A 25,373-nucleotide genomic window follows, 5' to 3' on the forward strand; every position below is an offset into this window, starting at 1 on the left:
TAACCAGCTCTGTCTAACCTGTTTAACCAGCCCCTCCCCTCTCATGGTTCTCTGTCCCTATAAGACCAGCCGTCCAGCAGCGACCGTTTCCTGCTCTCTCTGACTCGCCTCTCCTCCGTCTCTCCGTCTGTCTGTCTGTAGATCTCTGAGCGACAGCCATCATGTTCGTTGCTCCACCTGGCTATCAGCCCGTCTACAACCCTGTGAGTAGCACGTCTCCTTGTCTAGTGTATACAGATATCATAGATATTGTCTGGATCTACCGTTCTTCATTTACTTCACTTTTACTCTTTTACTCTATGTACCGTCTTGGGATATAAATTCCCTTAAAGTGTTAAGGTGGGGAGTAGCGGTTCTGGTACCGGTTGCAACCAACATTTTAGCTTATATATCAATCTGTGGACCCCGTACATCAAAATTGATTGCATTCAGAGATAGCCCTAGTTCTCATGAACTCGGGAGTATGGGGGCATTCAAGACAACTGGGAACTTAAGAGATAAGGAGGTCAAAGATCATGACGTCAAAGATCATGATGTCGAAGATCTTCAGGCCGGAAAGATGCTTGAGTTTTCCGAGTTGGATGAACGTTCAAAAATATTTGTGCATTTTTTTCTCCATAGTTGTCTTGCATATATCGCTTTCGCCTATGTGACTATGGCTGTGAAATCTGACTCTTACCTAAAGCTGGGATGTCCCACCTAACATTTAATTTGCTCTTCATCAGCTCCTTGCTGAACGCTACGTCATCGACGACCCTGTGATTAGGGAGGAAGAGGCGAAACGAGAGAGTTTTACTCCGTCCAAAATCTATCCACGTTAAGCGGATCTTTATCAAATTATTAAACAAATGAGGAGTTTTTTGTTTTTTTTTGTATAGCAGAACAATGAGAGAGTGTCGAATTTAGTCAAAGATAAAAAAAGAATGAATTGCTATTTTGATATGTGAGGCTTATTTGATCCTAATAGAAGTATGGTAATGTTGAGGTTGTTAGTACTGATATAAGTGTGATGCAAGTGACATCCTGGCAACTTTGAGAAGAAAAAAAAATATATATATATATATTACAATTGTCACTGTTGAAATTCGAGAAGTCGATGTATGAGGTCATGAGGCATAGAATCTCACTCTTCATTGAATACAGGTCGTTGACATCAACATCGCTCATCAAATATATATATATATATTTTTAAACGTCTTAAAAGAGCGAGATGTATCCACCAATCCAAAGAGAGGAACCCGCCGTTCCGCTCTGTGGACAACGAATCCCATTGTTATGGCAGAAACCTAAGCACCTCATCATGATATCTAAAATCTCTGCACCCATCGGTGCCCCAGAGCGAGACATCTCAGTGGCACATTGTTTTTCTGGTCATTGCGGGACGAGTGGGGAGGAGACAATAAGTAGACCAGAGCCAGCTGTTCCCACTCTGGCATGAGCATGCCAGATATTATGGCGGAAACCATAAGCCATGCGGAAAAGCATGATAAGTCGACTATCTTCATTTAAAATCCACCATCTTTGATCCTAGTGTCGACTATCTTCATTTAAAATCCACCATCTTTGATCCTAGTGTCGACCATCTTCATTTAAAATCCACCATCTTTGATCCTAGTGCCGCAGCAGAGAGTTGTTTCGTTGCTCTAGCATATTCAGCGATCGATTTATAGTTTATAAAAGGAAATGTAAAATATTTCATAGATTAAAAAAAAAAATAATAATAAAATAAACACGTTCTGTTTGCCATAGATGGATATCTATATGAGATGAGAGGCGAGTTCCTAATGAGTTCAGGAAGCCAAGCTCGAGACCTGTACGTTGTTAAGAAGGGCGGGGGCTAGCCCAATAATGTACATAACAATGGTGGTTATGCATCTTGTTGACATTCATCCAAGGACGTCTTGACTTGCATTACACCCTCGCTGTAGAATACTTCTCTCATGAAATAATGTGAGAGAAAAGCATTCCTGTAAACGCCACCTGCTACAAGCAGAAAATAAGTTATGGATCAACTAGAAATGTGACAAATCTGTTTTGACAGGAAGTAGGCGTAATCCTCACTGATGAATGTGTCAATGATCTTGTCATGTTATTGGCCAAAGAACATCTTTGAAGGTATGAACCGACAGAACAGGTTATGTAGTGTTATCATCACAACAACCAGGAAAACCGCAGTAACTGTGGTCAAACAAATCCAGAGTGCAGAAATCATATTTGTAATTGAGCTTGTGGTACTCAAAAGTCACTACACTTCAGGTATTGAATTTATAATAATCTTTTATCAGGAAGGTGAGATTTTCCTATTTTGGGCAGTAGAAGCATTACTATGTGTTGTTTATGGCCCGCTCATGATAAATAATTACTTTTAGGGAGTCTATTTAGGCAGAAATCTACATTTTGACATTACATCTTAACAGGAAAAGTTCCCAGACTGCCTTGCATCTCTACTTGTGTATAGTTGTTAAATGGTTATTATTTCCCAGAGTGCTTTGCATCTCTACTTGTGTATAGTTGTTAAATGGTTATTACTGTGTGTTGTGTGCAGAGTATCCCCTATGTGGGGCCGATCTACGGCGGGCTGAGATCAGGGATGTCTGTTTACATCCAGGGAGTCATCCCTCACGAGATCACCAGGTGAGAAACACACAACCTCTGAGGATTGGAGGTATGCTACACGTTATCAGACTGTAGGTGCTAATAGGTGCTAATAGGTGCTACACGTTATCAGACTGTAGGTGCTAATAGGTGCTAATAGGTGCTACACGTTATCAGACTGTAGGTGCTAATAGGTGCTAATAGGTGCTACACGTTATCAGACTGCAGGTGCTAATAGGTGCTAATAGGTGCTACACGTTATCAGACTGTAGGTGCTAATAGGTGCTACACGTTATCAGACTGTAGGTGCTAATACTAATAGGTGCTAATAGGTGCTACATGTTATCAGACTGTAGGTGCTAATAGGTGCTACACGTTATCAGACTGTAGGTGCTAATAGGTGCTACACGTTATCAGACTGTAGGTGCTAATAGGTGCTAATAGGTGCTACACGTTATCAGACTGTAGGTGCTAATAGGTGCTAATAGGTGCTACACGTTATCAGACTGTAGGTGCTAATAGGTGCTAATAGGTGCTACACGTTATCAGACTGTAGGTGCTAATAGGTGCTAATAGGTGCTACACGTTATCAGACTGTAGGTGCTAATAGGTGCTAATAGGTGCTACACGTTATCAGACTGTAGGTGCTAATAGGTGCTAATAGGTGCTACACGTTATCAGACTGTAGGTGCTAATAGGTGCTAATAGGTGCTACACGTTATCAGACTGTAGGTGCTAATAGGTGCTACACGTTATCAGACTGTAGGTGCTAATAGGTGCTAATAGGTGCTACACATGATTAGTTTGTAACGTTTGGGCGACAACAAGGGAATTTGTTTCTCAGACTGTGCTTATGTTCCTTATTGTTTTATGTAAAGTAGCGTTCGATTACAAAATAAATTACAGAGAATTGCATCGATGGTCGATGTGTTTATCACGTTTTAGGGGGATGCAGATGGTGTCAAAGTAGCAACGTTTATTACTAGAACAGGGGGGCAGGCAAAACGACAGGTCAAGAGGTCAGTAATCCAGATCAGAGTCAATAGGTACAGAACGGCAGGCAGTCTCAGGGTCACGGCAGGCAGAGGTCAGTAATCCAGATCAGAGGTCATAAGGTACAGAACGGCAGGCAGTCTCAGGGTCACGGCAGGCAGAGGTCAGTAATCCAGATCAGAGTCAATAGGTACAGAACGGCAGGCAGTCTCAGGGTCAGGGTCAGGGCAGGCAGTCTCAGGGTCAGGGCAGGCAGTCTCAGGGTCAGGGTCAGGGCAGGCAGTCTCAGGGTCAGGGCAGGCAGTCTCAGGGTCAGGGCAGGCAGAGGTCAAACCCGTGAAAACTAGAACAAAGGAACTATAGAAAAAGACATTGAGCAAGGGGGAGGGGGGGGGGGACGCTTTTCGGCTTGACGGACAAAACGACCTGGCAACAGACAAACAGAGAACACGGGTATAAATACACTGGGGATCATGGGGAAGATGGGAGACACCTGGAGGGGGGTGGAGACAAAGACAGGTGAAACAGATCAGGGTGGGACAGTGTTGAGTTCAGTACAGAAGATTAAGCTGTATGTATTTCACATCAGTTATGTTAGAACACAGTTATTCTTTGCTCTAAGAGCACAATGTGACCAGAACAATAAGATCCCGTGGGCTTGGCGTGGTATATAATGGGGTCGTTCCCGAGAGAAGAGTACCTTGTGCGTCCCCTATGATATGTTCAGTAGAAATTGTGCCTCCAATATTGAAGCCTGTTATACTAAATGAAGTGCTCTCTAATAATAATTTAGTCAACACAGAAAATGTCAGACCACAGTCAGTCATATCAGCTATGTTAGAAAAGTTATTACCTGGACACAGCATTGTTGAATACTAGTTTCTGATTGGCTAGAAGAGCATTCTAGAATGGGCATTAAAGAAAGCAATAATGAGAGCACATGTGTTATGACATTTTTATACAACGGGTGGGTCTAATCCTGAATGCTGATTGGTTAAAACCGCATTCAGGCCGTTGTCTATTCGACTAGTTACCACCGGCTGAATCTATGATGTTGAAATTAATATTTCCTCTGTTCCATCTGACTGTACAATTCACCGTCTCATCAGCCCAGCCAGGCAGTTTATGAACTTGATCTCGACTGTAAAAGACATCTAGACATTATCTCACATTTCTTTTAGACTAACATTTAGTTTTCAACAGCGGAGATTTGAAAGAATCTTGGTGTCTGTCTCTCTGACATTTGCCCCCAAAAAATGTATATTGAAATTTGATCTCCAGCTATCCTATAGTAATGAACGTGTCAGGAGTCTGGATGAGACAGACTGGCCGGCAGCTTTTCTCAGTCTGTCGCAATCATGAATCAACATAATGTTTTATGGATATATACACTACCTGTCAAAAGTCTTAGAACACCTACTCATTCAAGGGTTTTTCTTAATTTCTTACTATTTTCTACAATGTAAAATAATAGTGAAGACATCAAAACTATAAAATAACACAGATGGAATCATGTAGTAACCAAAAAAATGTTAAACAAATCAAAACTTATTTTATTTTTGAAATTCTTCAAAGTAGCCACCCTTTGCCTTGATGACAGCTTCGCACACTCTTGACATTCTCTCAACCAGCTTCACGAGGTAGTCACCTGGAATGCATTTTAATTAACATGTATAAGCGGGATAAATGCTTCCAGTCTGTATACTACCTTGGAAAAATGTACTCGGGCTCTGCCTCGAAAAGAGCACCGCCGGTTATCCCGGACATAACTAGGGCTCTGAAGTTCTGTCCGGTCAGATCAAATGGTGAGAAAAAACTCCAGACCCTACCAGTGTTATTTGTTGTCCGCTTTGTTCATCCTATGTCCTCTCTAACACCCCCTCTAGGTTCAACATGAACTTGCAGTGTGGAGAATCTGAGGGCAGTGATATCGGCTTTCACTTCAGCCCTCGCTTCGACAACTGGGACAAGGTGGTGTTAAACAGCTGCCAGGACGGGGAATGGGGTTCAGAGGAGGAGATCCACAACATGCCTTTTAGCAAGGGAGATGCCTTCGAGATGGTTATCATCATTAACCAGGAGGGTTACCAGGTCAGATATAGAGATACTATATATATATACACTTTATAGATACTGTATAGAAATAAATACTGTATATATATAGTGTATGGATAGAGATACTGTGTAGATATAGTAATAGATACTGTATAGATACTGTATATATATATATATAGATAGAGATACTGTGTAGATATAGTGATAGATACTGTATAGATACTGTATATATATATATATAGATAGAGATACTGTGTAGATATAGTGATAGATACTGTATAGATATAGATAGTGTGTAGATATAGATAACGATACTGTGTAGATATAGTAATATATACTGTATAGACATAGATAGTGTTTAGATATAGGTTGTGTATAGATATAGATACTTGTAGATATAGTAACAGATACTGTATAGATATAGTGATAGATACTGTGTATACATAGATACTGTATAGATATAGTGATAGACAGTGTTTAGATATAGATTGTGTATAGATATAGATACTTTGTAGATATACTAACAGATACTGTATATATATAGTGATAGATACTGTGTAGATATAGTGATAGATACTGTATAGATATAGTGATATATACTGTGTAGATATAGTGATATATACTGTGTAGATATAGTAATATATACTGTGTAGATATAGTAATATATACTGTGTAGATATAGTGATATATACTGTGTAGATATAGTAATATATACTGTGTAGATATAGTAATATATACTGTGTAGATATAGTAATATATACTGTGTAGATATAGTAATATATACTGTGTAGATATAGTAATATATACTGTGTAGATATAGTAATATATACTGTGTAGATATAGTAATATATACTGTGTAGATATAGTGATATATACTGTGTAGATATAGTGATATATACTGTGTAGATATAGTGATATATACTGTGTAGATATAGTGATATATACTGTGTAGATATAGTAATATATACTGTGTAGATATAGTGATATATACTGTATAGATATAGTAATATATACTGTATAGATATAGTGATATATACTGTATAGATATAGTAATATATACTGTGTAGATATAGTGATATATACTGTATAGATATAGTGATATATACTGTGTAGATATAGTGATATATACTGTATAGATATAGTGATATATACTGTATAGATATAGTGATATATACTGTATAGATATAGTGATATATACTGTATAGATATAGTGATATATACTGTATAGATATAGTAATATATACTGTATAGATATAGTGATATATACTGTGTAGATATAGTGATATATACTGTATAGATATAGTGATATATACTGTATAGATATAGTGATATATACTGTATAGATATAGTGATATATACTGTATAGATATAGTGATATATACTGTATAGATATAGTGATATATACTGTATAGATATAGTGATATATACTGTATAGATATAGTGATAGATAGTGTTTAGATTAAAGTGGTTGATGTAATAGTTGCTGTAAAGGCCCAGGCCTAAAACTTGATTCATTTCCATTCATATACAGTACCAGGTAGTATAATATACAGTACCAGGTAGTATAATATACAGTACCAGGTAGTATAATATACAGTACCAGGTAGTATAATATACAGTACCAGGTAGTATAATATACAGTACCAGGTAGTATAATATACAGTACCAGGTAGTATAATATACAGTACCAGGTAGTATAATATACAGTACCAGGTAGTATAATATACAGTACCAGTCAATAGTGTGGACACACCTACTCATTCAAGGGTTATTATTTATTTGTACTATTTTCTACATTGTAGAATAATAGTGAAGACATCAAAACTATGAAATAACACATATGGAATCATGAAGTAATGAAAAAAGTATATTTATATTTCTTCAAAGTAGCCACCATTTGCCTTGATGACAGCTTTGCATACTCTTGGCATTCTCTCAACCAGCTTCACCTGGAATGCTTTTCCAACAGTCTTGAAGGAGTTCCCACATATGCTGAGCACTTTTGGCTGCTTTTCCTTCACTCTGCGGTCCAACTCATCCCAAACCATCACAATTGGGTTGAGGTCGGGTGATTGTGGAGGCCAGGTCATCTGATGCAGCACTCCATCACTCTCCTTCTTGGTCAAATAGCCCTTACACAGCCTGAAGGTGTGTTTGGTCATTGACCTGTTGAAAAACAAATGATAGTCCCACTAAGCGCAAACCAGATGGGATGGAGTATCACTGCATAATTCTGTGGTAGCCATACTGGTTAAGTGTGACTTGAATCCTAAATAAATCACAGCCAGTGTCACCAGCAAAGCACCCCAACACCATCACACCTCTTCCTCCATGCTTCACGGTGGGAACCACGCATTCGGAGATCATCCGTTCACCTACTCTGAATCTCACAAAGACACGGCGGTTGGAACTGACTGACCTTCATGTGTTGAAGTAATGATGTTTCACACGTTTTTGGTTACTACATCATTACTCCAGTTGTGTTATGTCATGGTTTTGATGTCGTCACTATTATTCTACAATGTAAACGAACTTGAATGAGTAGTTGTATCCAAACTTTTCACTTGTAATATATATATGTATTTATATATAAACTGTATATATATATATAATGATTTAGAATAAACTAAGAGGGATACTATGTCAGATATAGCTGTAGATACTCTGTATATACTGTATAGATATAGCTGTAGATACTCTGTATATACTGTATAGATTTAGCTGTAGATTGTCTGTGTGGATAACTGCATGTCTGTGTGGATAACTACATGTCTGTGTGGATAACTTGATGTCTGTGTGGATAACTAGATGTCTGTGTGGATAACTACATGTCTGTGTGGATAACTGCTTGTCTGTGTGGATAACTGCATGTCTGTGTGGATAACTGCATGTATGTGTGGATAACTAGATGTCTGTGTGGATAACTAGATGTCTGTGTGGATAACTAGATGTCTGTGTGGATAACTACATGTCTGTGTGGATAACTAGATGTCTGTGTGGATAACTAGATGTCTGTGTGGATAACTACATGTCTGTGTGGATAACTACATGTCTGTGTGGATAACTTGATGTCTGTGTGGATAACTGCATGTCTGTGTGGATAACTGCATGTCTGTGTGGATAACTGCATGTCTGTGTGGATAACTGCATGTCTGTGTGGATAACTTCATGTCTGTGTGGATAACTAGATGTCTGTGTGGATAACTACATGTCTGTGTGGATAACTGCATGTCTGTGTGGATAACTGCATGTCTGTGTGGATAACTACATGTCTGTGTGGATAACTACATGTCTGTGTGGATAACTGCATGTCTGTGTGGATAACTTCATGTCTGTGTGGATAACTGCATGTCTGTGTGGATAACTGCATGTCTGTGTGGATAACTTCATGTCTGTGTGGATAACTGCATGTCTGTGTGGATAACTGCATGTCTGTGTGGATAACTGCATGTCTGTGTGGATAACTTCATGTCTGTGTGGATAACTTGATGTCTGTGTGGATAACTTGATGTCTGTGTGGATAACTTGATGTCTGTGTGGATAACTACATGTCTGTGTGGATAACTTGATGTCTGTGTGGATAACTTGATGTCTGTGTGGATAACTAAAATAGTTTGAATTGTAAAAGTTTCTCTCCGATGCCAAAAGGCTGGCCTTTATAATGTTTCTCTCCGATGCCAAAAGGCTGGCCTTCATAATGTTTCTCTCCGATGCCAAAAGGCTGGCCTTTGTGTATGGGTTAGGGTTAGACTATAGTTGTGTATGGGTTAGGGTTAGACTATAGTTGTGTATGGGTTAGGGTTAGACTATAGTTGTGTATGGGTTAGGGTCAGACTATAGTTGTGTATGGGTTAGGGTTAGACTATAGTTGTGTATGGGTTAGGGTCAGACTATAGTTGTGTATGGGTTAGGGTTAGACTATAGTTGTGTATGGGTTAGGGTCAGACTATAGTTGTGTATGGGTTAGGGTTAGACTATAGTTGTGTATGGGTTAGGGTCAGACTATAGTTGTGTATGGGTTAGGGTTATACCGTAGTTGTGTATGGGTTAGGGTAATACCGTAGTTGTGTATGGGTTAGGGTCAGACTATAGTTGTGTATGGGTTAGGGTTAGACTATAGTTGTGTATGGGTTAGGGTTATACTGTAGTTGTGTATGGGTTAGGGTAATACCGTAGTTGTGTATGGGTTAGGGTCAGACTATAGTTGTGTATGGGTTAGGGTTAGACTATAGTTGTGTATGGGTCAGGGTAATACCGTAGTTGTGTATGGGTTAGGGTCAGACTATAGTTGTGTATGGGTTAGGGTCAGACTATAGTTGTGTATGGGTTAGGGTCAGACTATAGTTGTGTATGGGTTAGGGTTAGACTATAGTTGTGTATGGGTTAGGGTTAGACTATAGTTGTGTATGGGTTAGGGTTAGACTATAGTTGTGTATGGGTTAGGGTCAGACTATAGTTGTGTATGGGTTAGGGTTAGACTATAGTTGTGTATGGGTTAGGGTAATACCGTAGTTGTGTATGGGTTAGGGTCAGACTATAGTTGTGTATGGGTCAGGGTTAGACTATAGTTGTGTATGGGTTAGGGTCATACCGTAGTTGTGTATGGGTTAGGGTCAGACTATAGTTGTGTATGGGTTAGGGTAATACCGTAGTTGTGTATGGGTTAGGGTCAGACTATAGTTGTGTATGGGTCAGGGTAATACCGTAGTTGTGTATGGGTTAGGGTCAGACTATAGTTGTGTATGGGTCAGGGTAATACTATAGTTGTGTATGGGTTAGGGTCAGACTATAGTTGTGTATGGGTTAGGGTAATACCGTAGTTGTGTATGGGTTAGGGTCAGACCGTAGTTGTGTATGGGTTAGGGTAATACCGTAGTTGTGTATGGGTTAGGGTAATACCGTAGTTGTGTATGGGTTAGGGTAATACCGTAGTTGTGTATGGGTCAGGGTCAGACCGTAGTTGTGTATGGGTTAGGGTAATACCGTAGTTGTGTATGGGTCAGGGTCAGACCGTAGTTGTGTATGGGTTAGGGTAATACCGTAGTTGTGTATGGGTTAGGGTCAGACTATAGTTGTGTATGGGTTAGGGTTAGACTATAGTTGTGTATGGGTCAGGGTAATACCGTAGTTGTGTATGGGTTAGGGTCAGACTATAGTTGTGTATGGGTTAGGGTCAGACTATAGTTGTGTATGGGTTAGGGTCAGACTATAGTTGTGTATGGGTTAGGGTTAGACTATAGTTGTGTATGGGTTAGGGTTATACTGTAGTTGTGTATGGGTTAGGGTTATACTATAGTTGTGTATGGGTTAGGGTCAGACTATAGTTGTGTATGGGTTAGGGTTAGACTATAGTTGTGTATGGGTTAGGGTAATACCGTAGTTGTGTATGGGTTAGGGTCAGACTATAGTTGTGTATGGGTTAGGGTCAGACTATAGTTGTGTATGGGTTAGGGTTAGACTATAGTTGTGTATGGGTTAGGGTAATACCGTAGTTGTGTATGGGTTAGGGTCAGACTATAGTTGTGTATGGGTTAGGGTAATACCGTAGTTGTGTATGGGTCAGGGTCAGACTATAGTTGTGTATGGGTCAGGGTAATACCGTAGTTGTGTATGGGTTAGGGTCAGACTATAGTTGTGTATGGGTCAGGGTAAGACCGTAGTTGTGTATGGGTTAGGGTCAGACTATAGTTGTGTATGGGTTAGGGTAATACCGTAGTTGTGTATGGGTTAGGGTCATACCGTAGTTGTGTATGGGTTAGGGTAATACCGTAGTTGTGTATGGGTTAGGGTAATACCGTAGTTGTGTATGGGTTAGGGTAATACCGTAGTTGTGTATGGGTCAGGGTCAGACCGTAGTTGTGTATGGGTTAGGTAATACCGTAGTTGTGTATGGGTCAGGGTCAGACCGTAGTTGTGTATGGGTTAGGGTAATACCGTAGTTGTGTATGGGTCAGGGTCAGACCGTAGTTGTGTATGGGTTAGGGTAATACCGTAGTTGTGTATGGGTTAGGGTCAGACTATAGTTGTGTATGGGTTAGGGTTAGACTATAGTTGTGTATGGGTTAGGGTTATACTGTAGTTGTGTATGGGTTAGGGTTATACCGTAGTTGTGTATGGGTTAGGGTCAGACTATAGTTGTGTATGGGTTAGGGTTAGACTATAGTTGTGTATGGGTCAGGGTAATACCGTAGTTGTGTATGGGTTAGGGTCAGACTATAGTTGTGTATGGGTTAGGGTCAGACTATAGTTGTGTATGGGTTAGGGGTCAGACTATAGTTGTGTATGGGTTAGGGTTAGACTATAGTTGTGTATGGGTTAGGGTTATACTGTAGTTGTGTATGGGTTAGGGTTATACTATAGTTGTGTATGGGTTAGGGTCAGACTATAGTTGTGTATGGGTTAGGGTTAGACTATAGTTGTGTATGGGTTAGGGTAATACCGTAGTTGTGTATGGGTCAGGGTCAGACTATAGTTGTGTATGGGTTAGGGTCAGACTATAGTTGTGTATGGGTCAGGGTTAGACTATAGTTGTGTATGGGTTAGGGTCATACCGTAGTTGTGTATGGGTTAGGGTCAGACTATAGTTGTGTATGGGTTAGGGTAATACCGTAGTTGTGTATGGGTTAGGGTCAGACTATAGTTGTGTATGGGTTAGGGTCAGACTATAGTTGTGTATGGGTTAGGGTCAGACTATAGTTGTGTATGGGTCAGGTAATACCGTAGTTGTGTATGGGTTAGGGTCAGACTATAGTTGTGTATGGGTTAGGTAATACCGTAGTTGTGTATGGGTTAGGGTCATACCGTAGTTGTGTATGGGTTAGGGTAATACCGTAGTTGTGTATGGGTTAGGGTAATACCGTAGTTGTGTATGGGTTAGGGTAATACCGTAGTTGTGTATGGGTCAGGGTCAGACCGTAGTTGTGTATGGGTTAGGGTAATACCGTAGTTGTGTATGGGTCAGGGTCAGACCGTAGTTGTGTATGGGTTAGGTAATACCGTAGTTGTGTATGGGTCAGGGTCAGACCGTAGTTGTGTATGGGTTAGGGTCAGACCGTAGTTGTGTATGGGTCAGGGTCAGACTAGTTGTGTATGGGTTAGGGTCAGACTATAGTTGTGTATGGGTCAGGGTCAGACTATAGTTGTGTATGGGTTAGGGTCAGACTATAGTTGTGTATGGGTTAGGGTCAGACTATAGTTGTGTATGGGTTAGGGTCAGACTATAGTTGTGTATGGGTTAGGGTCAGACCGTAGTTGTGTATGGGTTAGGGTCAGACCGTAGTTGTGTATGGGTTAGGGTCAGACTATAGTTGTGTATGGGTTAGGGTTAGACTATAGTTGTGTATGGGTTAGGGTTAGACTATAGTTGTGTATGGGTTAGGGTCAGACTATAGTTGTGTATGGGTTAGGGTCAGACTATAGTTGTGTATGGGTTAGGGTCAGACTATAGTTGTGTATGGGTTAGACTATAGTTGTGTATGGGTTAGGGTAATACCGTAGTTGTGTATGGGTTAGGGTCAGACTATAGTTGTGTATGGGTTAGACTATAGTTGTGTATGGGTTAGGGTCAGACTATAGTTGTGTATGGGTTAGGGTCAGACCGTAGTTGTGTATGGGTTAGGGTCAGACTATAGTTGTGTATGGGTTAGTCTATAGTTGTGTATGGGTTAGGGTTAGACTATAGTTGTGTATGGGTTAGGGTCAGACTATAGTTGTGTATGGGTTAGACTATAGTTGTGTATGGGTCAGGGTTAGACTATAGTTGTGTATGGGTTAGGGTCAGACTATAGTTGTGTATGGGTTAGGGTCAGACTATAGTTGTGTATGGGTTAGGGTTAGACTATAGTTGTGTATGGGTCAGGGTTATACCGTAGTTGTGTATGGGTTAGGGTCAGACTATAGTTGTGTATGGGTTAGGGTCAGACTATAGTTGTGTATGGGTTAGGGTCAGACTATAGTTGTGTATGGGTTAGGGTTAGACTATAGTTGTGTATGGGTTAGGGTTAGACTATAGTTGTGTATGGGTTAGGGTTAGACTATAGTTGTGTATGGGTTAGGGTCAGACTATAGTTGTGTATGGGTTAGGGTTAGACTATAGTTGTGTATGGGTTAGGGTAATACCGTAGTTGTGTATGGGTTAGGGTCAGACTATAGTTGTGTATGGGTTAGGGTAATACCGTAGTTGTGTATGGGTCAGGGTCAGACTATAGTTGTGTATGGGTTAGGGTCAGACTATAGTTGTGTATGGGTCAGGGTTAGACTATAGTTGTGTATGGGTTAGGGTCATACCGTAGTTGTGTATGGGTTAGGGTCAGACTATAGTTGTGTATGGGTCAGGGTTAGACTATAGTTGTGTATGGGTTAGGGTCATACCGTAGTTGTGTATGGGTTAGGGTCAGACTATAGTTGTGTATGGGTTAGGGTCAGACCGTAGTTCATGTGTTTTGTTGTCGTAGGTGACAGTGAACGGACAAGACCTTCATACATTCAACCACCGTATTCCAGTCGACAGAGTCAACGCCCTGCAGATCTGCGGCGACGCTTCCATCCAGACCGTCAACGTCATCGGGGTGAGACTGGAGCAGGGGGTAGGGGCAGGGGGTAGAGGGGTAGGGTGTAGGGGAAGGGGGTAGGGGGTAGGGTGTAGGGGTAGGGGGTAGGGTGTAGGGGGTAGGGGGGTTAGGGTGTAGGGGTAGGGGGTAGGGGCAGGGGGTAGAGGGGTAGGGTGTAGGGGGTAGGGGGTAGGGGGTAGGGTGTAGGGGTAGGGGGTAGGGGTAGGGTGTAGGGGGGGGGGGGTAGGGTGTAGGGGGGGGGGGGTAGGGTGTAGGGGTAGGGGCAGGGGTAGGGGCAGGGGTAGGGTGTAGGGGGGGGTAGGGGGCAGGGGTAGGGGGCAGGGGGTAGGGTGTAGGGGGTAGGGGTAGGGGGTAGGGGGTAGGGTGTAGGGGGCAGGGTGTAGGGGGTAGGGGGTAGGGGTGGCAGGGGGTAGGGTGTAGGGGGTAGGGGGTAGGGGGCAGGGGGCAAGGTGTAGGGTGTAGGGTGTAGGGGCAGGGGGTAGGGGGCAGGGGAAGGGGTGTAGGGGGTAGGGGGTAGGGGGTAGGGGTAGGGGTAGGGTGTGTAGGGGCAGGGGGTCGGGGCAGGGGAAGGGTGTAGGGGCAGGGGCAGGGGTAGGGGGCAGGGGAAGGGTGTAGGGTGTAGGGGCAGGGGGCAGGGAAGGGGGTAGGTGGGAAGCCGTAAGGGAGTAGGGGCTGGGGTAGGGGAAGGGGCTGGGGTAGGGAGAGGGAGTAGGGGCTGGCGTAGGGGAAGGGAGGAGGGGCTGGGGAAGGGGAAGCGAGTAGGGGCTGGGGTAGGGGAAGGGAGGAGGGGCTGGGGAAGGGGAAGGGAGGAGGGGCTGGGGAAGGGGAAGGGAGTAGGGGCTGGGGTAGGGGAAGGGAGGAGGGGCTGGGGAAGGGGAAGGGAGGAGGGGCTGGGGTAGGGGAAGGGAGTAGGGGCTGGGGTAGGGGAAGGGAGTAGGGGCTGGGGTAGGGAAGGGAGGAGGGGCTGGGGTAGGGGAAGGGAGTAGGGGCTGGGGTAGGGGAAGGGAGGAGGGGCTGGGGTAGGGAGAGGGAGTTGGGGCTGGGAAGGGGAAGGAGTTGGGGCTGGGGTAGGGGAAGGGAGTAGGGGCTGGGAAAGGGGAAGGGAGTTGGGGCTGGGGTAGGGGAAGGGAGTAGGGGCTGGGGTAGGGGAAGGGAGTAGGGGCTGGGGAAGGGGAAGGGAGTAGGGGCTGGGGTAGGGGAAGGGAGGAGGGGCTGGGGTAGCGAGAGGGAGTTGGGGCTGGGGTAGGGGAAGGGAGCAGTATGTAAACACACAGAGAAGAAGTTGATTTCTGTTACCCACAAATCTAGGGTCAATCTTTGAGTGACAGTTGCAAACAAAACAGGAGGAAATGAATAACAAGTGGAATTAATTAATTGTGGGGTAACTGTACGTAATATATATGCTCATGAATGCGTTTCTTAGTGTGTCAGAAAAGTCGGGATGACATTTGGTATGTTTCCTACCGTCAACAGGGAGGAAATCCTGCAGGTGATCAAATTGGGGTAAGTTGGTGTGTCTTTTTCAACAAATACCATTACATGGATTTGTGCGGTGCCTAGTGGTTAGAGTGTAGAGGCGGCAGGTAGCCTAGTGGTTAGAGTGTAGAGGCAGCAGGGTAGCCTAGTGGTTAGAGTGTAGAGGCGGCAGGTAGCCTAGTGGTTAGAGTGTAGAGGCAGCAGGGTAGCCTAGTGGTTAGAGTGTAGAGGTGGCAGGTAGACTAGTGGTTAGAGTGTGGAGGTGGCAGGGTAGCCTAGTGGTTAGAGGGGAGGCAGGTAGTCTAGTGGTTAGAGTGTAGAGGCAGCAGGGTAGCCTAGTGGTTAGAGTGTAGAGGCGGCAGGTTGCCTAGTGGTTAGAGTGTAGAGGCGGCAGGTTGCCTAGTGGTTAGAGTGTAGAGGTGGCAGGTAGCCTAGTGGTTAGAGTGTAGAGGCGGCAGGTTGCCTAGTGGTTAGAGTGTAGAGGTGGCAGGTAGACTAGTGGTTAGAGGGGAGGCAGGTAGCCTAGTGGTTAGAGGGGAGGCAGGTAGTCTAGTGGTTAGAGTGTAGAGGAGGCAGGTAGCCTAGTGGTTAGAGTGTAGAGGTGGTAGGTAGCCTAGTGGTTAGAGTGTAGAGGCGGCAGGTTGCCTAGTGGTTAGAGTGTAGAGGTGGCAGGTAGACTAGTGGTTAGAGGGGAGGCAGGTAGCCTAGTGGTTAGAGGGGAGGCAGGTAGTCTAGTGGTTAGAGTGTAGAGGAGGCAGGTAGCCTAGTGGTTAGAGTGTAGAGGTGGTAGGTAGCCTAGTGGTTAGAGTGTAGAGGTGGCAGGAAGCCTAGTGGTTAGAGTGTAGAGGCGGTAGGTAGCCTAGTGGTTAGAGTGTAGAGGAGGCAGGAAGCCTAGTGGTTAGTGTGTAGAGGTGGCAGGTAGCCTAGTGGTTAGAGTGTAGAGGTGGCAGGTTGCCTAGTGGTTAGAGTGTAGAGGTGGCAGGAAGCCTAGTGGTTAGAGGGGAGGCAGGTAGCCTAGTGGTTAGAGTGTAGAGGCGGCAGGTAGACTAGTGGTTAGAGTGTAGAGGCGGTAGGTAGCCTAGTGGTTAGAGTGTAGAGGCGGCAGGAAGCCTAGTGGTTAGAGTGTAGAGGCAGCAGGTAGCCTAGTGGTTAGAGTGTAGAGGCGGCAGGGTAGCCTAGTGGTTAGAGTGTAGAGGCGGCAGGGTAGCCTAGTGGTTAGAGTGTAGAGGCGGCAGGAAGCCTAGTGGTTAGAGTGTAGAGGCAGCAGGGTAGCCTAGTGGTTAGAGTGTAGAGGCGGCAGGTAGCCTAGTGGTTAGAGTGTAGAGGCAGCAGGTAGCCTAGCGGTTAGAGTGTAGAGGCGGCAGGGTAGCCTAGTGGTTAGAGTGTAGAGGCGGCAGGGTAGCCTAGTAGTTAGAGCATTGGACAAGTAACCGTAAAGGTTACAAGATCGATTCCCCTGAGCTGACAAGGTACAAATCTGTCGTTCTGCCCCTGAACAAGGCAGTTAACCCACTGTTCCTAGGCCTCCATTGAAAATAAGAATTTGTTCTAAACTGACTTGCCTAGTTAAATAAAGGTAAATCATTTGTATTGCCTATCAGGCAGGGGGATCGGTACATTTAGACAGCGATGTTAGACGTTTTGTCCTATCAGGCAGGGGGATCCGTGCATTTAGACAGCGATGTTAGACGTTTTGTCCTATCAGGCAGGGGGATCCGTGCATTTAGACAGCGATGTTAGACGTTTTGTCCTATCAGGCAGGGGGATCCGTGCATTTAGACAGCGATGTTAGACGTTTTGTCTTATCAGGGTGGATCCCCAGGTGACCATGGTGGATCCCCAGGTGATCAGGGTGGATCCCCAGGTGACCAGGGTGGATCCCCAGGTGATCAGTGTGGATCCCCAGGTGACATGGGTGTAGGTCTGATCAGGGTGGATCCCCAGGTGATCAGGGTGGATCCCCAGGGGATCAGGGTGGATCCCAAGGTGATCAGGGTGGATCCCCAGGGATCAGGGTGGATCCCCAGGTGATCAGGGTGGATCCCCAGGTGATCATGGTGGATCCCCAGGTGACATGGGTGTAGGTCTGATCAGGGTGGATCCCCAGGTGATCAGGGTGGATCCCCAGGGGATCAGGGTGGATCCCAAGGTGATCAGGGTGGATCCCCAGGGGATCAGGGTGGATCCCCAGGTGATCAAGGTGGATCCCCAGGGGATCAGGGTGGATCCCCAGGGGATCAGGGTGGATCCCAAGGTGATCAGGGTGGATCCCCAGGGGATCAGGGTGGATCCCCAGGTGATCAGGGTGGATCCCCAGGTGATCATGGTGGATCCCCAGGTGACATGGGTGTAGGTCTGATCAGGGTGGATCCCCAGGTGATCAGGGTGGATCCCCAGGTGATCATGGTGGATCCCCAGGTGACATGGGTGTAGGTCTGATCAGGGTGGATCCCCAGGTGATCAGGGTGGATCCCCAGGGTATCAGGGTGGATCCCCAGGTGATCAAGGTGGGTGTAGGTCTGACTTGAAAAGAGGCTACGGATGGCCCCCTGTTCCGTTCTCTGACAGTCCACTCTGTTCACAGGGAAACCTACCGGTCATGGATGGACAGCCAATATTCAACCCTGTAAGTAACATCTCTGTGAGTCAGGATAGATGTGTTTTGTCCTAAGTATACATACATACAGTATACACTACATGCTGTGAGTGAACTGACTCCTGTCCTATGTGTATCAGCCTGTCCCGTACTCCAGCATGATTCCAGGAGGGATGTCACCGAAGAAGACCATCGTCATCAGAGGCATGGTGCCTCTAGGAGCTAACAGGTCTGTAGTACCCTAATTCCTATGCCCTAACCCCTATCCACTAACCCCTATCTGAGGCATGGTGCCTCTAGGAGCTAACAGGTCTGTAGTACCCTAATTCCTATGCCCTAACCCCATTACCCTATACCCTATCCCCTATCCCCTATACCTTAACCCCTATCCCTTATCCCCTATCCCATCAGAGGCATGGTGCCTCTAGGAGCTAACAGGTCTGTAGTACCCTAACCCCTATACCCTAACCCCATTACACTATCCCCTATCCCCTATACCCTAACCCCTATCCCTTATCCCCTATCCCCTAACCCCTAACCCATCAGAGGCATGGTGCCTCTAGGAGCTAACAAGTCTGTAGTACCCTATACCCTATACCCTATGTGTTTTACCAGAAGGCCTCACAAGTAGATTAAATCAAGGAAAAATCGGACAAGTGGGTACATTTAGCCAGCCCCCACGAGGACAAATGTTATTTTAGGGTTAGAATTAATATTAGGGTTAGGAGTTAGGGTTATGTTAAGGTTGGGTTAGGGTTAAGGTTAGATTTTGGGGTTAGGGGAAATCGGATTTTGGATGGGAATCAATTCTTTAGTCCCCACAAGGATAGCATTACCAAATGTTCCTTTTTTTAGTCACCGATCTACACAAAATACACTGTAATGTCAAAGTGGAAGAAAAATTCTAACATTTACAAATGTTTTATGGACAATTAAACACTAAAATACACTGAGTATACAAAATACAAACCATTGACAACATCTGTGCTTTCCATGACATAGACTGACCAGGTGAATCCGGGTGAAAGCTAGGATCAGCATGAATAACCCTGTGGTTGGGGTTCTGTGTGTTGCAGGGTCTCTGTGGTTGGGGTTCTGTGTGTTGCAGGGTCAACATGAATAACCCTGTGGTTGGGGTTCTGTGTGTTGCAGGGTCACTGTGGTTGGGGTTCTGTGTGTTGCAGGGTCTCTGTGGTTGGGGTTCTGTGTGTTGCAGGGTCTCTGTGGTTGGGGTTCTGTGTGTTGCAGGGTCTCTGTGGTTGGGGTTCTGTGTGTTGCAGGTTCAGCATAAATAACTGTGGTTGGGGTTCTGTGTGTTGCAGGTTCTCGATTAACTTCAAAGTGGGCAGCTCAGGGGACATAGCGTTCCACCTAAACCCTCGTGTGCAGGAGAGAGAGCTGGTGAGAAACAGTTTTATTGGTGGGAGCTGGGAGACGGAGGAGAGAGAGATCAGCATCAACCCCTTCCTGGAGGAACAGTACTTTGACGTGAGTAAACAAGGAACAGGTCTGTGTCAAGAATATTACCCTATTCCCTACATAGTGCACTACTTTATACCAGAGCCCTATAGAACCCTATTCCCTACATAGTGCACTACTTTATACCAGAGCCCTATAGAACCCTATTCCCTACATAGTGCACTACTTTATACCAGAGCCCTATAGAACCCTATTCCCTACATAGTGCACTACTTTATACCAGAGCCCTATAGAACCCTATTCCCTACATAGTGCACTACTTTATACCAGAGCCCTATAGAACCCTATTCCCTACATAGTGCACTACTTTATACCAGAGCCCTATAGAACCCTATTCCCTACATAGTGCACTACTTTATACCAGAGCCCTATAGAACCCTATTCCCTGTATAGTGCACTACTTTAGACCAGGGCCTTAATAGAACCCTATTCCCTACATAGTGGTTTATACCAGGGCCCTAATAGAACCCTATTCCCTACATAGTGCACTACTTTATACCAGAGCCCTATAGAACCCTATTCCCTACATAGTGCACTACTTTATACCAGAGGCCTATAGAACCCTATTCCCTACATAGTGCACTACTTTATACCAGAGCCCTATAGAACCCTATTCCCTACATAGTGGGCACTACTTTAGACCAGGGCCCTAATAGAACCCTATTCCCTACATAGTGCACTTTTATACCAGAGCCCTATAGAACCCTATTCCCTACATAGTGCAGGACTTTATACCAGAGCCCTATAGAACCCTATTCCCTACATAGTTTTATACCAGAGCCCTATGTGACCTTATTCCCTTTAGACCAGGGCCCTAATAGAACCCTATTCCCTACATAGTGCACTACTTTATACCAGAGCCCTATAGAACCCTATTCCCTACATAGTGCACTACTTTATACCAGAGCCCTATAGAACCCTATTCCCTACATAGTGCACTACTTTATACCAGAGCCCTATAGAACCCTATTCCCTACATAGTGCACTACTTTATACCAGAGCCCTATAGAACCCTATTCCCTACATAGTGCACTACTTTATACCAGAGCCCTATAGAACCCTATTCCCTACATAGTGCACTACTTTATACCAGAGCCCTATAGAACCCTATTCCCTACATAGTGCACTACTTTATACCAGAGCCCTATAGAACCCTATTCCCTACATAGTGCACTACTTTATACCAGAGCCCTATAGAACCCTATTCCCTACATAGTGCACTACTTTAGACCAGAGCCCTATAGAACCCTATTCCCTACATAGTGCACTACTTTATACAGAGCCCTATAGAACCCTATTCCCTACATAGTGCTACTTTATACCAGAGCCCTATAGAACCCTATTCCCTACATAGTGCACTACTTTATACCAGAGCCCTATGCCTTATTCCCTTTAGACCAGGGCCCTAATAGAACCCTATTCCCTACATAGTGCACCACTTTATACCAGAGCCCTATAGTACCCTATTCCCTACATAGTGCACTACTTTATACCAGAGCCCTATAGAACCCTATTCCCTACATAGTGCACTACTTTATACCAGAGCCCTATGTGACCTTATTCCCTTTAGACCAGGGCCCTAATAGAACCCTATTCCCTACATAGTGAACTACTTTAGACCAGAGCCCTATAGAACCCCATTCCCTACATAGTGAACTACTTTAGACCAGAGCCCTATAGAACCCTATTCCCTACATAGTGCACTAGTTTAGACCAGAGCCCTATAGAACCCTAGTTCCTACATAGTGCACTACTTTAGACCAGAGCCCTATAGAACCATATTCCCTACATAGTGAACTACTTTAGACCAGGGCCCTAATAGAACCCCATTCCCTACATAGTGAACTACTTTTGACTAGGGCCTATGGGGCTCTGGTGAAAAGGGAGTAGGGTGGCATTTGGGGTGTAGCCCATGTCTATGAACATACAGTACCAGTCAAAAGTTTGGACACACCTACTCATTCAAGGGATTTTCTTTATTTTTACTATTTTCTACATTGTAGAATAACAGTGAAGACGTCAAAACTATTAAATAACACATATGTAATCACGTAGTAACCAAACAAAGTGTTAAACAAATCAAAATATATTATATTATATATATTTTAGACTTTAGATTCTTCAAAGTAGCCACTCTTTGCCTTGATGACAGCTTTGCACATTCTTGGCATTCTCTCAACCAGCTTCACCTGGAATGTTTTTCCAAAAGTCTTGAAGGAGTTCCCACATATGCTGAGCACTTTGTTGGCTGCTTTTCCATCACTCATCCCAAACCATCTAAATTGGGTTGAGGTCGGGTGATTGTGGAGGCCAGGTCATCTGATGCAGCACTCCATCACTCTCCTTCTTGGTCAAATAGCCCTTACACAGACTGGAAGTGTGTTTGGTCATTGTCCTGTTGAAAAACAAATGATAGTCCCACTAAGCCCAAACCAGATGGGATGGAGTATCACTGCAGAATGCTGTGGTAGCCATGCTGGTTAAGTGTGCCTTGAATTCTAAATAAATCACAGACAGTGTCACCAGCAAAGCACCCCTACACCCTCACACCTCCTCCTCCATGCTTCACGGTGGGAAATACACATGTGGAGATCATCCAATGACCTGCTCTGCATCTCACAAAGACATGGCGGTTGGAATCAAAAATCTCAAATTTGGACTCATCAGACCAAAGGACAGATTTCCACCAATCTAATGTCCATTGCTTGTGTTTCATGGCCCAAGCAAGTCTCTTCTTATTGTTGGTGTCCTTTAGAAGTGGTTTCTTTGCAGAAATTTGACCATAAAGGCCTGATTCACACAGTCTCCTCTGAACAGTTGATGTTGAGATGTGTCTGTTACATGAACTCTGTGATGCATTTATTTGGGCTGCAATTTCTGAGGCTGGTAACTAATGAACAAATCAAATCAAATTGTATTTGTCACATACACCGAATACAACAGGTGTAGTAGACCTTACAGTGAAATGCTGAATACAACAGGTGTAGTAGACCTCACAGTGAAATGCTGAATAAAACAGGTGTAGTAGACCTTACAGTGAAATGCTGAATACAACAGGTGTAGTAGACCTTACAGTGAAATGCTGAATACAACAGGTGTAGTAGACCTTACAGTGAAATGTTGAATACACCAGGTAGACCTCACAGTGAAATGCTGAATACAACCGGTGTAGTAGACCTCACAGTGAAATGCTGAATACAACAGGTGTAGTAGACCTTACAGTGAAATGCTGAATACAACAGGTGTAGTAGACCTTACAGTGAAATGCTGAATACAACAGGTGTAGTAGACCTTACAGTGAAATGCTGAATACAACAGGTGTAGTAGACCTCACAGTGAAATGCTGAATACAACAGGTGTAGTAGACCTCACAGTGAAATGCTGAATACAACAGGTGTAGTAGACCTCACAGTGAAATGCTGAATACAACAGGTGTAGTAGACCTCACAGTGAAATGCTGAATACAACAGGTGTAGTAGACCTCACAGTGAAATGTTGAATACAACAGGTGTAGTAGACCTCACAGTGAAATGCTGAATACAACAGGTGTAGTAGACCTCACAGTGAAATGCTGAATACAACAGGTGTGGTAGACCTCACAGTGAAATGCTGAATACAACAGGTGTAGTAGACCTCACAGTGAAATGCTGAATACAACAGGTGTAGTAGACCTTACAGTGAAATGCTGAATTACAACAGGTGTAGTAGACCTCACAGTGAAATGCTGAATACAACAGGTGTAGTAGACCTTACAGTGAAATGCTGAATACAACAGGTGTAGTAGACCTTACAGTGAAATGCTGAATACAACAGGTGTAGTAGACCTTACCGTGAAATGCTGAATACAACAGGTGTAGTAGACCTTACCGTGAAATGCTGAATACAACAGGTGTAGTAGACCTCACAGTGAAATGCTGAATACAACAGGTGTAGTAGACCTTACCGTGAAATGCTTACTTACAAGCCCTTAGTCAACAACGCAGTTCAAGAAATAAGAGTTAAGAAAATATTTACTAAATAAACGACAGATTCCCTAACCCCTAAAAATCGAATCAATCACAAATCAAATCAAATTTAATTTGTCACATACACATGGTTAGCAGATGTTAATGCGAGTGTAGCGAAATGCTTGTGCTTCTAGTTCCGACAATGCAGTAATAACCAACGAGTAATCTAACCTAACAATTCCACAACAACTACCTTATACACAATGTAAGGGGATAAAGAATATGTACATAAAGATAATGACAGTGATGGTACAGACCGGCAAAAGTAGATGGTATCAATACAGTGTATACATATGAGATGAGTCATCTAAACAAAGTGGCATAGTTAAAGTGGCTAGTGATACATGTATTACATAAGGATGCAGTAGATGATATAGAGTGCAGTATATACATATACATATGAGATTAGTAATGTAGGGTATGTAAACATTATATTAAGTAGCATTGTTTAAAGTAGCTAGTGATACATTTTTTTCATACGTTTTTACATTGTTAAAGTGGCTGGAGTTGGGTCAGTGTCAATGAAAGTGTGTTGGCAGCAGCCACTCAATGTTAGTGATGGCTGTTTAACAGTCTGATGGCCTTGAGATAGAAGCTGTTTTTCAGTCTCTCGGTCCCAGCTTTGATGCACCTGTACTGACCTCGCCTTCTGGATGATAGTGGGGTGAACAGCCAGTGGTTGTTGTCCTTGATGATATTTATGGCCGTCCTGTGACATCGAGGCTATATACAGGGTGTTACGGTCCAGAGTCAATGTGGAGGCTATATACAGGGGGTACCGGTACAGAGTCAATATGGAGGCTATATACAGGGGATACCGGTACAGAGTCAATGTGGAGGCTATATACAGGGGGTACCAGTACAATGTGCGGGGGTACAGGTTAGTTGAGGTAATTTGTACAGTGGGTAGGGGTGAAGTGACTATACATAGATAATAAACAGTGAGTAGCAGCAGTGTATAAACAAAGGGGGTCAATGTAAATAGTCCGGGTGGCCATTTGATTAGCTGTTCAGGAGTCTTATGGCTTGGGGGTAGAAGCTGTTAAAGAGCCCTTTGGACCTAGACTTGGCATTCCGGTACCGCTTGCCGTGCGATAGCAGAGAGAACAATCTATGACTAGGGTGGCTTGAGTCTTTGACAATTTTTAGGGCCTTCCTCTGACACCGCCTGGTATAGAGGTCCTGGATGCCAGGAAGCTTGGCCCCAGTGATGTACTGGGTCATACGCACTACCCACTGTAGTGACTTCCGGGTCAGATGCTGAGCGGTTACCATACCAGGCGGTGATGCAACCGGTCAGGATGCTCTCGATCCTCTGCAGTAGAGGTAATTCTGGGTCTTCCTTTCCTGTGGCGGTCCTCATGAGAGACGGGTAACTCTAATGAATTTATCCCCTGCAGCAGAGGTAATTCTGGGTCTTCCTTTCCTGTGGCGGTCCTCATGAGAGACAGTTAACTCTAATGAATTTATCCCCTGCAGCAGAGGTAACTCTGGGTCTTTCTTTCCTGTGGCGGTCCTCATGAGAGACGGGTAACTCTAATGAATTTATCCCCTGCAGCAGAGGTAACTCTGGGTCTTCCTTTCCTGTGGCAGTCCTCATGA

General features: G+C 44.1%; 1 protein-coding gene across 1 annotated transcript in view; it reads left to right on the forward strand.

Moving 5' to 3' along the window:
- The first annotated feature begins 46 nt into the window (after positions 1-46).
- Positions 47-25,373, forward strand: part of LOC118382444 (galectin-4-like) — a 27,907-nt gene continuing 2,580 nt past the window's right edge. The window contains exons 1-8 of the mRNA XM_052472520.1: positions 47-203; positions 2,546-2,634; positions 5,475-5,679; positions 14,097-14,210; positions 15,687-15,716; positions 18,274-18,315; positions 18,426-18,514; positions 19,608-19,773. Of these exons, the coding sequence (XP_052328480.1) occupies positions 162-203; positions 2,546-2,634; positions 5,475-5,679; positions 14,097-14,210; positions 15,687-15,716; positions 18,274-18,315; positions 18,426-18,514; positions 19,608-19,773 (777 nt within the window). The 5' untranslated portion in view covers positions 47-161. The remainder of the gene's footprint in view (positions 204-2,545; positions 2,635-5,474; positions 5,680-14,096; positions 14,211-15,686; positions 15,717-18,273; positions 18,316-18,425; positions 18,515-19,607; positions 19,774-25,373) is intronic.

The sequence above is a fragment of the Oncorhynchus keta genome, chromosome 1, assembly GCF_023373465.1.
Source record: "Oncorhynchus keta strain PuntledgeMale-10-30-2019 chromosome 1, Oket_V2, whole genome shotgun sequence".
Taxonomy (NCBI): Eukaryota; Metazoa; Chordata; class Actinopteri; order Salmoniformes; family Salmonidae; genus Oncorhynchus; species Oncorhynchus keta.